At 37.6% G+C, this 16,824-nt stretch overlaps 1 protein-coding gene across 2 annotated transcripts; it reads right to left on the minus strand.

Moving 5' to 3' along the window:
• Nucleotides 1–216: 216 nt before the first annotated feature.
• LOC104591881 (uncharacterized) lies at nt 217–11,545 on the minus strand. 2 transcript variants are annotated; one of them, XM_010250971.3, is made up of 16 exons: nt 11,060–11,539; nt 9,383–9,477; nt 9,126–9,239; nt 7,511–7,615; nt 7,345–7,416; nt 6,372–6,484; nt 5,891–6,025; nt 4,674–4,742; nt 4,209–4,296; nt 4,038–4,109; nt 3,850–3,950; nt 2,340–2,457; nt 1,132–1,191; nt 911–1,021; nt 428–552; nt 217–358 (listed from the first exon to the last, which is right to left on the minus strand). In XM_010250971.3, the coding sequence occupies exons 1-15, from the start codon at nt 11,154–11,156 to the stop codon at nt 442–444; spliced, it is 1,461 nt and encodes a 486-aa protein (XP_010249273.2). In that variant the 5' UTR covers nt 11,157–11,539; the 3' UTR covers nt 217–358; nt 428–441. The 2 variants fall into 2 exon arrangements, with proteins under 2 accessions (XP_010249273.2, XP_088760245.1); XM_088904119.1 differs by lacking the exon at nt 5,891–6,025 and having other exon boundaries at nt 11,060–11,545.
• Between the last annotated feature and the right edge of the window lie 5,279 nt (nt 11,546–16,824).

A 16,824-nucleotide genomic window follows, 5' to 3' on the forward strand; every position in this document is an offset into this window, starting at 1 on the left:
CCGTTGTAAACAAACCAAACTGGTCAAAGGGTTTTCAATAAATGCAATACCTTTTTGTTGGACAAAACATGTAATGTTTCTCGAAAAACAAACGGAGATGAGGGAGGTAAAGAATTAAAGGACTTCATCAACAATCAGCCCACCCATCCCCATCCTCCACCCCAAAACAACGTAGGATTTTTTGGGATAAATCATTTGCCCATATAGATAAGCACATGCAAACAAAAGAAACTGGATACATGTTCATCAAAGGTTTACATAGACTGACCATACTGTTGTATTTTAAAGTTGGAAGGAAAATTTACTGAAAGAAAATGAGGTGCCAAAATCTTGAAGACCCAAAAAGCATCGCAATTGCCTGTCAATTCCTTAAGTCATTAGTTATATGCTCAGTTACTCAAAATACATAATGAGGAGGGAAGCATACCTTTAGGTACAAAATTAAGAAACACTTGGTCCCTGCTTTGCCTTCAGCACTAGCTCCTCTGTTGTGGTGCCAATGATCTCATTAGCACGCTTTAAACCTACACAATAATACCTTCCAATGCCATCCTGAATTCACAGGTTAACCCTTGTCAAGCGTGAAGCCCAAGATGACCATCCTAATACCCTCTCATTTGTTAAAAGAAGGGCAAAATAAAGGGCATGCATGCCAATGTTTATGTAGTTATAAATTATAATTATGTCAGGCAGGAAGATCAGTTACATAGATGAAGTCCTTTAATACAATATCTGATTTGCTATGCATAAGTTACTGTGCTCCATGCATGCTTATTGCAAACACATTATTTATCCTGTTCATTTGTGTATGCAAGTGTTGACAATTTCAGCAACAAATTTTTGTTTTCTCAAAATAGATCAATGAGAATCCATTTGAATTGGGATGAAAATGATATAAAAAGAAACTCACCCGAGCAACAATGCCTAGCTTCTCTAACTTTTGGACTGCATCATCCACATCAAAGTTACATTTCTCACCAAATTCTTCTTGAATTAGTTCTTCACACCGATGGTCAAGATCCTACATGATATTACAATAAGAAATCAAATGTTATCTAAGTTCCACATGCTACATATTTTGATTGTCTACATTTACTTATGAAAGTAAGAAACCACATGAGCGATTCATACTTGTCTCGTAGATTTGCCCTGTTCCATCAAAATAAAGAATGAAATGATCACCTCTTTAACCTGCACATTCAAATAATGCACGAACACTAAGATTTAATAAATTCAAAAATCAATTGCTGCTTATATACGAATATACTCAATGTTGATTATGACCTAAAATCCTCATGTCTTGACAGAATCACCATTACAACTTACAAGGATTATCAACTGATACTTACCTTGGGAGACTTCAACAGTAGGATAACCATAAATATTCTGACCGTTGACCAAGGAAAGTTTAGAGTTGATTGAGTCAGAGGCTTACTTTGTATGTCCATCCAATTTGGTGTATGTAACTTCTATGGTATTCTGTCTTCTATCCATGTAAGTTTGCATGTCCATCCAGTTAAGGCATTTCTTTTTGCTTCATGGGGCTACACAACTGCCCAGTGGGGGGATGCCCCCCACCCCCCCAACACACACAACCAACCCCAACCCAGGCCCACTAGTGACAGCGGGATTTGATCCCAAGTCTTTGCTACAACCAGCTAGATATCATACCCCAATTGAGCCAGTTGGCACTGTCCAGTTAATACATTCCTTTTCCAAATTTAAAAGCATTCAAAAAATTGAACAAACAGTCAGGACTCGGAAATCCATCTGAGTGCTCAGCAATTTGAGAAACCAGATCATACCATAAGCTCTTGTTCTTCAAAATTTTCTTATGTGCTTTTTACAAAATTTATAGGACTGAACCAAATTTGAAGTCAAGCAAAACTAAAAGTTAGAATTTCCATAACTAATTGCATGGAATTCTTTCTTCCTTTCTTTATTCTATTCTGTTGTGCTTGGGGGAGGGGGGCTTGCTTTCGAGCTTACTGGACTCATTCACCAGTCTGAGGACTCATATCTGGATTCAGGAAGTTCTGTGTCATGTATAAAAGATATCCCATCTGAAATTATTTATGAAACAACAACACAAACTAATATATTCGTGCCAATCACTTCACAAGAAATCTGTTCAACAGGGTCCATTCTTTGTTGTTTCTCAACCCTCTGTATATGATACATTGTCATGGTCATTTGAATGCATCCACCTAGATTGTGTTCTTATACCATCTTGTCTTCTTTATCAACTCTTAATTCTGTAAAATGGTGGCAGACTGGAGATTTATTATGTGATGGACAACATTTTACACAACAAAGTCTACTTATGGCTTGGAACCCACTTCCTGTTGAATCACATCATCACATAAGTGAAGAAGAGTCCCTCTCCCGCTATCCAGTTGTTTGTCATACATCGATTGCGTAATTAAGTTCTGATATGTCGCCATGTTTTGCTGAAACCTACATGAAGTGCACAGAAATGTTAACTGTATTTGTGATGAGAAACTCAAAGCATAGAAAATCCAGACCTATAAAATAGCTTAACCATGACAAAACTAAATCAGCTGATGGCTGGTGTTTCTCTTTTTTTTAATGATAAAGGCAAGACTAAATGGTCTTCAGGCAACCCTCCTCTCCTCCATGAATGGATTATACTCAAATCTTTGGAAGGTAGAAGCTCCCTTACCCTATCTTCTTAATCTGGGGAAAACAAGAGAAGGAAGGTTTCACAGGATACTGAACCTGAGTGCCAGAAGAAACCTAATGGCATATATGCTATTAGGACACTCCACTAATAGCTTGCATATAGTGGAGTGACCTACTTAGTGGGAATAGTAATGGAAATATTCCACATTCTAAGTTGATCTGAATGCTGATCAAATATATCTTGAGAAGAGTTGATCAAATGATTATAGCCCTCTATCTTGTAACACTGAAGGCCAGAAGTTGGCAGCTTGGCAAGGCTTAAAAATACTGCACCATTCAATAAGCTTAAATTGTAGTATGGGAAATCTGTGGCAGAAGCCATCATTTAATGGGGTCACTCCAATGCCAACATGGAACCCAAGATGATGTTCTACTCCAAGTGGTATAACTGATAAGATCTTGAATGTACTCTAATGGTGGATTTCCACAAATGAAAAGAAAATAAAGAACAAATAAGAGAATAATAGATAGGGGAAGTAGTCATTCTACCCAACCCACCCCAGGATTGGAGTCTGACCAACTCAAAAGATTGGACAATGGAATTTCACCATCAAGAAGAGTCTCATTTTTCAAACCACGATGAACTTTAAAAGAAAATAAAAACGCCATTATTCAATGTTGGTCCTAGCTATCTGGGGTCTTGGGAGGGGTAGACTGGATATGGTCCTAACCTTTGGCATAGTTTTGCACAAAGTGGCTGCTCACAGACACAAATTCCATAACACTCATTCACTAAAGTGGAAATGGGGAGTACAGTGCCTTGTAAAAAAGAATACTAGCAAAGCAAAAAAGAAAGAAGCAAAGGTTACTTAAAATACCAAGTACATAAAATATTCTCTTACTGATCTTATCTCTTGAAAATCTTCTTTCAAATATTGCTCTTCTAGGTTTTTGCATATTGTGATTGCTAGAGTAGGATTCACTTTAGTCCATGGTTCAAGACTGGGTTGTGGCCTGTGGATTATGGGCCTTAGGTACCATGGTCTGAGCCATGGAATGACAAGAATAGGCACTTCTTTCTTGGGCTTTAACATAGGGCCTTCACGTGTGTATGGGCCTAGCATTACATGGATCATGCCTATCTATGCTACATCATATTACCATTGTGTCATCTACCCAAAAGAAACAAAGCAAACTATACTTAACGTGAAATAGATCTTAGCACAGTAGCCAATAAGTCCAGAGAGGATGGCAATAATGACCCAGATATCAGCTTTAGGCTTTTCAAGTGAACCAACAAGAGTAACCTGTAGAGAACCATGGGAGATGCACCAGAGTTAGATGGTGAAAACAAAGAGTGTAGCCATAATCTTTAAGGATGTTAAAGAACTAACCAGCCCAATAATAGCTGAAGAAATAAACTGAACCCAGTCCATTGGTGTTAAAGTAGGATTTTTCTTCTCTGGCTATTGAAAATGAAAAAACAAATTGTAAGGAACAAAAACTGTCAAAAAACTCATACATCCAAGACAAAAGATTACCCAAACAAAAGTAGAAAGACTCACCAGAACTATTTCCATATCGGCCATAGGGATGTTTTTAAAATGCTTTACATATATTCCTCTTTCATTCTTAGTTTTAGTATTTGCTTGTCTGTGAAACTACCAGTTCTGTTAGATACCATTCGTAGATTATGTTCATATTCTGTTATTTACATGGCACAAAAAAATTGAGAAAAAAGATTACTATTTAATGTGTACAAGCATAGAAATACAAGGAAAATAATCCTCAATGTATAGCATTTCCCTGAACTGCTATATAATTCTTTCAACCTCTAAAAGAACATTTGGATCAGATATAATCAATTAATTAGATTTTTTTACCTTAAAAATCTCTTGTGTGCTTATCAAACAGGAATCCCCATCTTAAATACTACAGGAATGAATTCAAAGAGGAACCCTTTTATTTGTTGGAAATCTCAATTTTCAATCAACCAATCATAGTAAATAATAATATGAAAGAGCTTATACCTGTATACAACAATGATCCTATCGAATGTTGGTTCTTGAATTGTGATCTTGCTAAGCAGATTATGTATGCTGGATTGAAATGAAAAACAAGTGTCACAAAAATACCCATTTCCTTCATTAATATACCAAAAGTTACCAATGGATAAAATATTTCATGGTTAGCCATAGTGTTGAATTATATGAATCAGGCTTTTAAAAGTACATACACAAAAAAAAAAAAATTCAAATCTTACGTGTTTGTGTTTTTCTTTAACTACTTAAGAAATGGCATACAAATACCATTACATTATTATACATAAGAGGGCTGGTATAATAGTTTTGGCAGCATGTAGTTAGATCGGGTATAAAAAATAGAAAGGCATAAAATAAAAGACAAAGAAAGGTGGGGGAAATCTTTAGGTTTTCTTCCAATATGGACTATGCTGTTAAGATGTTGCCAAAACATGAAGTGCTCTGTCTCCAAATTCCAAAACGTGTCTATCTCCCACTATTTTTAATGGAAAATTGGCATTCGTTGTGTAAATTATCAATTCATTTATGTTAGATATAAGGAGAAAAAGAAAATGCCACGATACAAGTGTTCTTTAAGAATCCATAAAATTATCAGTCTGATGCATGTCTGACATGGACATTTAATCCATTTGTGAGAGAGTCCATGCGGCACTGGTGAGAACTTAGATTTGAGCCTGAGTGGGCACTTTGTGTAAAATAAAATGTCAAAGATCTTTACCAAAAAAATGTCAAAGATTAAGCCCATATCCAGGCTGCCCCTCCTAAGACCCCAGATAGATGGGGCAAACATTGGGCAATGGCCTTCTTAATCTTTTCTTGTGGTTATCTAGTCGGAGTCTACAAACCAACTAGTGCATTTCTTAAGGAGATAAATATAACCAGTTTTTTTTGTGAATATAAAAATGACCAGTCATCACCTTATTGTATTGACAACAATGGTTAAGCTCATACACCAACCACAAGGATACTATTCAAGCCTGAGTTCCATATTTTCAATTCGGATTCGTTCAAAATGTAGGTCCTTTTGCTGCAATTCAGTGCTTATTTCATCTAGCCAGTGTCTACACACCAACTAGTCAATGCACTGCCTAAGGAGATAAATATGGCAAGTCTTTTTTATGAATATATAAATGACCAGTCATCACCCCATTGTATTGACAACACTGGTTAACTTCATACACCAACCACAAGGATACTATTCAAACCTGAGTTCCATATTTTCAATTCGGATTCGTTCAAAATTTAGTTCTTCTTGCTCCAATTCAGTGATTATTTCATCATTTTTCTTTGGATCCTTTGACTGTCTTGAACTTAGTTTTCTGGAAAGGATACATTCTAATCTGCAAACAGAACAACCCACAAAAGCAAAACAATACAAATTACAACCACAAAGAACATAGAGCCACCAACATGGAAAAACTGGAAACAGTTACACCACATGCTCATTTCATAAAATGTATTGTTTTGTAGCAGAAAGTCCATAGAAAATGAATGAAGCACTTAACTAAATTTTTGGCATTATGCGCACAGTCATGAATCATAGGTAAATTTCCATTCCTTGATTTTGCCATGACATTTTAAAAATTCAAAAGCATTCAATTGTCGAAATCGATTATTCCCAAGAACGATCCTCAAATATGTTATGTAAATGAATCATCATTATATGTTAAGAATAATAACACTTGCCTAGTTACTTTGAGAATCCATGCCCATAAACGTGCAATGATCATATCCACTTTCTCCATGAAAAAGTAATCAGTTGTGGAATCAATTCCAGTGCCTCGACGAAATATTATGTACTTTCCATGCACAACAGATATCCATATAAGTCTTATGCCTCAAAGGAAATAATACAATAATAAATATAGAGAGCAGGGAATTAATGGTACATCAGCTACCTTTTAATTCTAAAAGAGTTAAAATAAAATAACCACCAATTCTATCAGAGAAAAGTTTATAATGGCACAGTGGTCGTAAAGATTCATAAGGTTGCAATTCGAAATACAAAAGGTTAATACATATGCTAGAAACATATCAACGATAAAGATGAACAGAAAATATCTCATGGTACTCATCTTTTGCTTTTAAAACCCATTAGACAAATCACTAGCCTTTAGTCAAAAGGGTAATCAACATCAACACTCTGAAACCACAAAACATAAATGAACCAACTTTTAACAGCCAAAGAATACAGAAATGCATGAAGTTGGTAACTAAAGATTGAAGCCTAGGGATAAATCCTGATAATCTGAGTCCAACTGGAGTCCAAGGTCGTCCAGTAGGATGTGGGAGTATCATAATCAACTTCATTCTTTAGTACAGTGAGAGACATTTAAAATGGTCAAGGATATAATATTCTCAGTCATATGACAACCATACATACACTGGGCATGCAGGGTAATTCCATTGGTTCATAGTTCCCAGTAGGCAATGTTAATTAGAGAGCCTTTTAGACATTCAGGAAAAAAAGCTACAAAAAATCTAGGAAATGTTCTTCTTTAGGTAACTATGGGCATGGAGATATCCAACAAACAAAGCATGCCAAACATATTCTTATAGTATTTAAAAGATATCCAGGGCACTGAAGCTTACATCTATGTTAAAGACAACTAAAACAGTTAACACCAATCCATACAGTCAGATTTCAAAAGGAAAATACCTTATCTGCAAACTCTGGGAGGTTTTCATGAGGATGCTCATAAAAAAACCGTTTCAAGAGCTTCTTATCAAGCTAAATCCAATAAAACAAACAATCTGGATCACAAAATTTTAGAAACAGATGAAAAATATTGAAACCAATAAGAATATTGTATATGGAGTCTAACCTTTGATTCATCAACTGTTATAGGAAGATTTAGGAGATACTGCCCAGATTGAGCAATTTCAATCTCCTCATTTGTTGTTATCTTGAAATTGCTTTTATCCATCACCTGATCGATCAAAAGGAAAGAAAAGAAAATCAAAGGATTACAGTTCTTCTGCCAAGTGAATTTACAGAACAAAACAAAATCAATTAACAGAACAAAAAATGTGTTAACTCTAAAGGTACAACTGCAACCCAAAGATGATGAAAGAATATATGATATGTCAACTGTAAATGAAAAATGTCAACTTCATACTATATTTTTAGAAGGCAATAAATAGAATATATATCCCCAAATATATTAAACAAAAATGCATGAATAAGAATAACAATTCATGTTTAGACAGAAGAACTAATGCACTCTGACCAAATTTTCTTTTGTAAAAATGACAGTATTCAGTGGAATGTAGAGGCAGACGTCTTAAAATCAATGGCTGTGTTAACTGATACTAGAACCTTATTAATCTCAAGAAGCAAATGTTTCTAGATAGAGAACCCTACGTGAGAAATATTAACCCTATCATACTTGTTCATTATCCTGGAAGTGGATCTACTACCATAGATTTTTCCCAATATAACCGCCTTATTTTTCATTTTACATCAACTTCCTTGATCTGCACATGTTCCATAACATTTTCCATCAAGTGAACATTCTTGGCACATAAAGCAGTCAATCCTCAAAGCACCGTCTGTGTTTTACTTTTGAGTCCATTTTACCTTGTTTAATATAAAGCAGTACATGGATAAAAGAAAACAGACGACCCATTCCCTATACATAAAAGGAAGAATAAAAAGTTAGGCTATCCCAACTGGAGAAGTCATCAGGCTTGCAACCAGAAAAGGCCTTTTTTATTTCATTTGAAGGGCTACACAACGGGAACCAGAAGATGCCTTTTTAACTTCCCAATTACTGACTTTTCATTCAGTCTTCCCAACAATGTCTATACAGCTATGCTTCTCCTTTCAAATATTCTTCACTTTCTCTCCTTCCACAGACAAAAATAGAGCAAACAGCAATAGGTTCCATAAAATTCTACCACTAGCACTGAAATCTTCCACCAGCCATGAAGATATCAACATAGGGAGATTTTCAGGTGTCACCTATCCCTTCTAAATAACTTTAATAAATAGGACCAGATTCCAAAGATGAACTAACATTGAATCAGCTGAAGCCTAATAGATATAGAAATGATAAAGAGTTCTGTAATGCTTAAGAAATATATTACTCATTAGTAAAGCTTGTAATAAGAGAACCAGCTATAATGTTGCTTACATAAATGTGGTTGCTAAGATGCAAATCATGGAAGGAACTAAGACTTCCTCTTGGGTACGCTTATAGATAGGAAAAGTGTGTTTAGGGAAAATGGTGAACAGAACTAACTAATAACAGCACAGAAACATGAGTCGAAAATATGAAACTTGAGAAGTTGAGATCCATATAGTGGTACCAGTTTTGGTAAGAAGAGATACCATTAGTGAGCATTTTGAGAAAATAGAAATATGTTGTTTGGTTTTGTTCTTAAAAACATTATAGTGCATACTAATAGAAGTTACAGGATATGCAAAGGACAGCTGACCTGGAACAAGTATGTCAGGAAGTTCTGCTCAAGATCATCAATTTCTTTCGAAGATAGGTTCTGCTGCTCCAAGTTCTTAGATCCATGAACAGGGTCAAAGAGGGAATACAATTGCTATAACAAGAAAAACATATATTTAGCTGAAATAGAAAGGTCAAGCAAGAAAGGGTTCAATATAATAACATTAGTCATCACTAATCAGAACTATGAGAATAGAAGAGTGTAGTTAAACAAAGACCAGAAGGACTCATTTGTACCATCAGATCTTCAAATTGAAGAAGATACCAAGCACGAATTATGTATTCAACTTTTTTACAGAGCTTTAGAAATTCTGAACGGTCTGAATCAAGTTCTGCAAGAAAATACAAGAAACTATAAAATGTGCAAGTGGAAGAGGAGCCCAGTCTTGCCAAGACAAAAAATGTTTTGAACTAAAGAAAGGAAAACACCATGCTTGACGACCATAACAACGAATGAAAAATCATAACAGCAAAAGTCTAAATACCATGAAATGGAAAATATTAGAACAATCATTACCCAAGTCTCAAGCTATTTCATAAGAGCAAACATGTCATATAGAAGATCGAAGGATGAAAAATCAAAATCATCATCATCCAAACCTTATCCCAACTATATGGGATCAGCTACACAAATCTTGTTTCACCATTCCATTCTATGTAATGCCATATCCATAGTTAAATTATTGGCTCTTAAATTGTTTCTTACTACTATGTCCTTTTTTGTCTACCCCTAGCCCCTCTAGCACTTTCAACTTGCAACAAATCACTTCTTTTTGCGGGCGTTATTGATGGTGTTCTATGCATGTTACTATACCATCTTAGTCTACTATCATTTTATCACCTAGTGAAGCTTCTCCTGGGTTCCTTTGAATGACTTCATTTTTGTTTCCATCATTTCTAATTTTTCCATTCATCTATCTTGGCATGCACATTTCTGCCACACCCATTTTTTGAACAAGTTACTTGATGCCCAAGTCTCTGCCCCTTACAACATAGCTAGCCTTACAACTGTTTTATAGAATTTTTCTTTTAATCTAAGTGGTATCCACTTATTACATAAAACTCTACATGCACCAATCCATTTTGCCCATCCTACTCTAATTCTATAGGTGGCATCCTCCTCAATCTCTCTCTTGTTATGAATTATCAAACCAAAGTACCAAAAAAGGTCCCATTGAGTAATCTCTTGGTCTCCAATATTACTTGTGCCCATATTTGCACTCCTGTTATTATTAAATTTACATATCATATATTCATTTTTAGTCCTACTTATTTTAAAACATTTTGCTTCTAAGGCATTTGTCCATAAACTTAACTTTGCATTTAATCTATCATTAGTTTCGTCAATTAAAACAATGTCATTAGCAGACAACATGCACCACAGGACCTCTTCTGAATATATTTAATCAATTCATCTATCTATAATTAGTGCAAATAAATAAAGGCTAGGTGTTGACTGAACATTGGTGGTGTAGACCCATTGTAACCGTAAAACCTGAATGCATGATAAAAATAAATTGATAAGTAGATCGACACTCACCATGCAAAAATTCAACAATGACAAAGCAAATTTAAAGCATATGCACATAGATAGGCACGAAGCGGATCAAATAGAAGTGCAGAATAGAATAGTAAAGCAAACAAAATCCAAAAGTCATGAAAAGAAAAAAGTCAAAGGTGAAGAACTGAAAGAAAATTCAATTCTGTCAGTATCTCCTCCTCTTTCCAGTGTTTTTACAACGTGAATTATTTCATAACAAGCGAGTAAAGATAATGGTATTGCTGAATATTATTCAGTATAGGAATTATGAAAAATCAAACAGAACTACTAGATGGAAATACCTCATCGAATTTAAGAAAAATCAAAACACAAGCAATCGATGGAAAACGACAAGGAGATGCTTCCTATCATACCAATGAGGTTAGCCAATGTCATAATAAGCTTGGGCTTCAAAATTGGGATAACGGATTCCCTCTCCAAGCGTATGACGTCTTTGTTTCTTTTATTCATCTTTGAATGTGCAAATATACGAATCAAGCAAATCTTTCTCTCTCTCTGAGTCCGGAATCCAGGTAAGGAAGAACAATGAAACAGGAAGAGACAGAAAGAAGGAAAAAGATGGAAGGAGACTTGAAAATCTCATATTAGAGAGGTAAGTGAAGGGTTTTCTTTCGAATCCGTTGATTTCGAGCTTAGCAGGAAAGGAAAACCAACGACAATGTCTACTCCCATTCTCAATCAGCTGAGTCATGAGTACCCGTTTCTCCCTCTCTTTCTCTCTCTCTCTCTCTCTCTCTCTCTCTCTCTCTCTCCGACTTATTGTTTTCTTTTTTTGCCTTCTGTAACGACCGGTGTTTTCGGGCCTCGGAGGAGGGAATTCCTTCAAGATCGAAATGAATAACAACGATTATAACGTGGTGGTTTGCCATGTTCCACGTGGCAAGTTGGTTTGAGACTCGAAATGGCGCCTGCATGTTCCTCCGACTCAGAATCCAATATCGGACGATATGGGTCAATCATGATACACCAATCAGTCTGACGGATATGAGCTACACTGCTACAGTGTACGAATCTGACATGATGAATGGTCAAGTCCAATTTAGATATATTCCCCACAGAACACGTCTCATACCAATCGACCTTACAACCACATAATATTCCCGATGTACGGCTAGAATAGGTTGTAAGATTGGTATGAGACGCGTTCTGTGAAGAGCAAATTCGAATTCCGTGAAATCGAATTCACATCGGTGCCCCACAAGTGTACTTGTGCATGTAGGGCGATGATGTAATCTCCGTGAAGTCGTGATTCGCCCGTACGAGGAATATGTAAAACCATCTGAAACACATTCTTATCCGTCACGTATCGTTTCTTTTGGTATTAACTATTACAGAAGAATTGCCAATAAGCTCAAATAACTAATCTGCCAATTATGAATGTTTGTACGGACAGCCTATTATTTTCCAAATGTGCCAACCCGATCGGCCGCAGAGTTGGCTTCTAAAACTTCGTACATTGGCTACGATTAAAGCCTCGGAACATAGGAAATATTCATCAATCATAAATTTAAAATTTGGGATAAAAATAATTTTTAATATAATTTTTAAAATAAATTATTTTTTTTAAATATACTAAATAAAAACAAAAATATTATTCATCTTCTTCCTCTTCAAACTACTAAATAAATTTTTCTCAACTAGTATACATGTTCGAGGACACCTAAATTAGGACAAGTCCACTTTAATCCTCTCATTTCCCTTTAACTTCCACTTCAATCGCTTAATCTGCAATACCCTTTTCCAATCAACACTGAAACAAAGCTTGGGTTCATCACTACCCACGCTACAATTGTCGACAACACCTGGTTGGGCTTCCCTGTTTTGGTTCTGTTGTATGTTTCCCTCTAAGAATAATCGAAAATAAGGGTCATCACACCGTCAACGACGATGGCAACGTAGAACGCAAATTGGGGTTCAGGGCCGGAGGCGACGAACTTGGCTCTGGTGAGATCCTAGTAGATTTCAACATTCTTCTTCTTCGACAATGACATTGGTGGATGGTGATCATTTAGGCTTGCGAGGCTAGGGCGAAAGCAAGATGAGAAAGAGTCAGAGAAAGAAGATGAATAGTGTTTTGCCCTTATTTGATATATTTTTCAAATAGTTAACCTATTCTAGAAATTATATTAAAAGGATTGGCCCAAAAATTGCCCTTATCACCTATAATCCCATAATTAAACTACGACTACTATGTTTAGCAATAAAAGATAAGAATGTATCTTATAATTTGTATAATCACTTAAAGTATCCCTATAGTTAATGCACATAGTCACCTTTAAAATCAGTTCACCATTAATATTTGCTAGCATATGATGTCATGTGACATTTTAATTTTTAAAAATTTTTAAAATACCCTTTGGTCTTTTCAAATAATGGACAAAGACTCTTGTTTCTCTTCCAAAAACACTAGAACTACAAGGCAAAGACACCAGTTTCTCTTCAACGGTATCAGAGCTACGAGCCTACGATCACAATTTACAACAAACACAATAACATGATTGATCTTCAAAACAGTTGAGAATGGGTGTGGCTGTGTGGGAGAGAGGTGTTTAAAACTTTAAACTTGAGGCCATGGAAATGTTGCGAGCAAAGCAAGATTTTTAAAATGAAATCTTGATATCCAAATTTCCAGGTAAAGGAAAACAATTCCAAATTTCCATCCATGGGAACGTTGGATTTGTGTGGTTCGAATGAGCAATTTTTCGGGCTGATTTCTCTCTCAAACAAGCAAATAATGAGATTAAGATCTAGAGATCCCCATTCCTTTCTTTCTCTCTCAAACTGGGATGTGCTTCATTCCTAAAACTAGTCGATTTTAACTCCAAAACCTGTAGGATTTTCAGTATCAAAATGGATTTTGATTTTCGGTCTCCATAACATCCATTCCGTTCATGTCACTTGCTCTCTCTCCCTTATCCCCTTGTTGTACACGCCTTTATCAAAACTTTAGTAACATTCCACATGACATAACAAGTGTGTGAGTATTCTCATCCATTTGACTGCAAAAAAAAAAAAAAAAAAATCCCATATGGGCATATAAGCAAAAATGTGTGTATGTAAGAGAAAGAGAGAGTACATCTGAGCGAGAAAGTTAAGCAGAAATAGCAGCAAATCTGAGCAGAGATCTAGTTTTGGGACTTCATATCTTATTTTTCTGATAGACATCCAAAGTAGAGTTGTCATGGCATATATGGGCGGAGATTTGGTTTTGGGACTTCATATCTGATTTTGTTGATAGACATTCAACATAGAGTTGTTAGGGAAGATATGGGCAGAGATCTGGTTTTGGGTAGGGGTGCAAATGAATCAAATCATGATCCGATCTAACCTGAAGTCCAGTCCTATTTTGGGTCTCGTATCAGATTCGGATCACCTCTATCCGATCCGAGATATATATTGTTATTTATATATAATACATGTTATTTATATTGCATGTTTGTAAACTTTTTATATTATTTTTTATTAAAAAGTGTGTATATATATGATAACGATAGTTAAAAAAATACTTGTGTTTTTTCTTTATTTAAACTATTATATTTTCTTTCCATTTTAATAATTTATTAGTTTTTTAAAAAAATGAAGTTAAATCGATCATATTTGGATATCCAACATATATTCTGATCGGATTCAAATTCAATTTAATTGGTACTTATGAGATCCAATCATATCTTCGGATCATATGCGAATCCAATCCGATCCGTTTGCACCCTTAGTTTTAGGACTTCAGATCTGATTTTTTTGATAGACATCCAACATCTAAACTTGTTAGGGCAGATCTGGGTGGAGATCTAGTTAGATTGTCTAGTTTTCTTCTAAAAACCTTGCTTTTTCTTCCCTCTAAAAGGATGTTACATTTTGAAAATTTGAAGAAAAATCAAGGATAAATTAGTCTTTTTGATCTTTCTGTTACCAGTTCCTAACGGTTGGCCATTGTTAGAAAACTTAAGGGTCTTAGCTAAATCATAGGGTTACTTTAAGTATTTAACCCTAAAATTTAATATTCAAAGGTGGGTCATTAAGACCTCAACTATGGAACCTCCTTCACACCAATGATCCAAAAATATAAACTTGATTATCTTATGAGTTATGAAAGGCGCTTATGCTTTTGCTTTTTTTTTCTTCTTTCATGGGGCTACACAACGAGGGTAACCCATCCCTCTCCTTAATCTCCCATCCAAGCCTTGGTGGCAACAAGATTTGATCCAGGTCTCTATTTTGGAGAGTCAAATATCCTACCAATTGAGCCACCATTAGTTGGTTTATGCTACCGTTGTATTAATTGCCTACAAAATAGTATCTGATGTAACCGTTTCCGATCACGTACCAATTCTTGTGATGTATCAATTTTTTTGGCTAAGTACCTCGTCATTTGACCTGCTCCCAGGAGATGATGGTGGAGCTCCCTGGTGGTGAACTGCCTGGGGGAGAGCTATGCTGAGCTGCCCGAACTATGCCGAGCTAGGGAGAACTATGCCGAGCTCCCTGATGGCGAATTGTCTGAGGGAGAGCTATGTCGAGCTGGGGAGAACTATGCCGAGCTCCTTGATGGCGAACTGCCTGGGGGAGAGCTGTGCCGAGCTCCCTGATGGTGAGCTACCTTGGTGGACTCGTCATTTGACCTGCTCCTAGGCGGCCTGTAACTCAGAGGGTGGTGGAGCTCCTTGGTGCAGCGCAACCCGACTGCCCTCTGCATGAGGTGATCTCCTCTCCTTTGTAGGCGGCGGGAGCTGAGGGACCTGCGAGAACTCCATCTTTTCCTCCTCTTTATACGCGGCGGGAGCTGAGGAACCTGCGAGAACTGAATCAGAGGACCCGAGGGTATTTACCCGGCGGGGACTCTCTGATGCCTAAGTTAGCATTCTGATTGTAGAGAGCTTGGAGAGAAATGAGAGAGCTAGAGAGCAGGGATTACCTCCATTTTTCCATTCCCTCTCCCCCTTGGCTTTGGGGGTCGGAGTCCTTATATAGCGGTGCCCAGTCACATCAAGCGTAGCCGCCACTGCCCTAGCCATTACTGCCAGGACTGAGGTGGCAGGTGCAGGCTGTTGCTGCAAGGTACGGACTCGTTAGGTGTGTCATGCTTTTCAGAGATGGCAGACACGACGCCGCCTGGCAAGAGATATGGGCACTGCCACCAGATCTGTCAGGTACGGTTGTCAGGCAGGAGATCTTCCTGTGATATGCCGAACTGCTCTTCTGTACCGAGCTACCCTGCAAGTGGCGAGCTGCTTATGGCGATGAGCTCCCTGGTGGCTACTTGGTGACGAGTTCCTTGGAGAGTCGCCGAGCTCCTTGGCGAGCTGCCGAGCTCCTTGGAGAGCTGCCTAGCTCCTTGGTGAGCTACCGAGCTCCTTGGCGAGCTCCTTGGAGAGCTGCCTAGCTCTTTGGCAAGCTCCTTGGTGAGCTGCCGAGCTCCTTGGAGAGCTGCCTAGCTCCTTGGCGAGCTCTTTGGTGAGCTACCGAGCTCCTTGGAGGTAACCGCCATGCACGTTGACCAACTTCCGGAATGTGGGCCGGCCTCCACGAACCGTGGGGTATGCATGCCGAGTTTATCGGTGGGCACGTCTTATGGGTTGCCAAGTCGACTAGGTCGGGTCGTGTGCCAGGCTGATCCAGGTCGGCTAGGTCGGCCAGGTCGGATCATGTGTCGAGCTGATCCAGGTCGGCTATGTCGGCCAGGTCAGCCAGGTCGCGCAGGCCGCGCGCCAGGCAGCGCGTAGGCCGCGTGCAGGCCGCGCCAGGCAGTGCGTAGGCTGCGTGCAGGCCGCACGCCAGGTAGCGTGCAAGCCACGCCAGGCCGGCCAGGCCAGTGCCCGGGTGGGACACCAACTTGGTAAGTTGTTGCTTGGGTGTCGCCTAATTGTCACGAGGTGGCACGTGTCACAATTTCACTGGAGGGCCAAATCTGCCATCATCAGTATCCTTACAACAAATAAGGATTTGACTATGATACCGAAAAGACATGATATTGGAAAAACTCACATCCAATCAATTAACATTGTAATTAAAAGAGATGACCAATCAGGTGGTATTAATCAAAATTCATGGGAGTGCTTTTATTGGCCAAAGCTCTTCCTCATACCATGTATTTCCATTGTCATAGATTTTCCCAACAAAT

The sequence above is a fragment of the Nelumbo nucifera genome, chromosome 4 (assembly GCF_055504915.1).
Source record: "Nelumbo nucifera cultivar China Antique chromosome 4, China Antique-T2T, whole genome shotgun sequence".
Taxonomy (NCBI): Eukaryota; Viridiplantae; Streptophyta; class Magnoliopsida; order Proteales; family Nelumbonaceae; genus Nelumbo; species Nelumbo nucifera.

Coding starts and splice junctions, on each gene's coding strand:
- LOC104591881 (XM_010250971.3), bottom strand. CDS start 11,156: ATGAATAAAAGAAACAAAGACGTCATACGCTTGGAGAGGGAATCCGTT. Junction 4,297..4,673: donor AGGATCATTGTTGTATACAG/GTATAAGCTCTT, acceptor GTAGTTTCACAG/ACAAGCAAATACTAAAACTA. Junction 1,022..1,131: donor AGGGCAAATCTACGAGACAA/GTATGAATCGCT, acceptor AATATCATGTAG/GATCTTGACCATCGGTGTGA.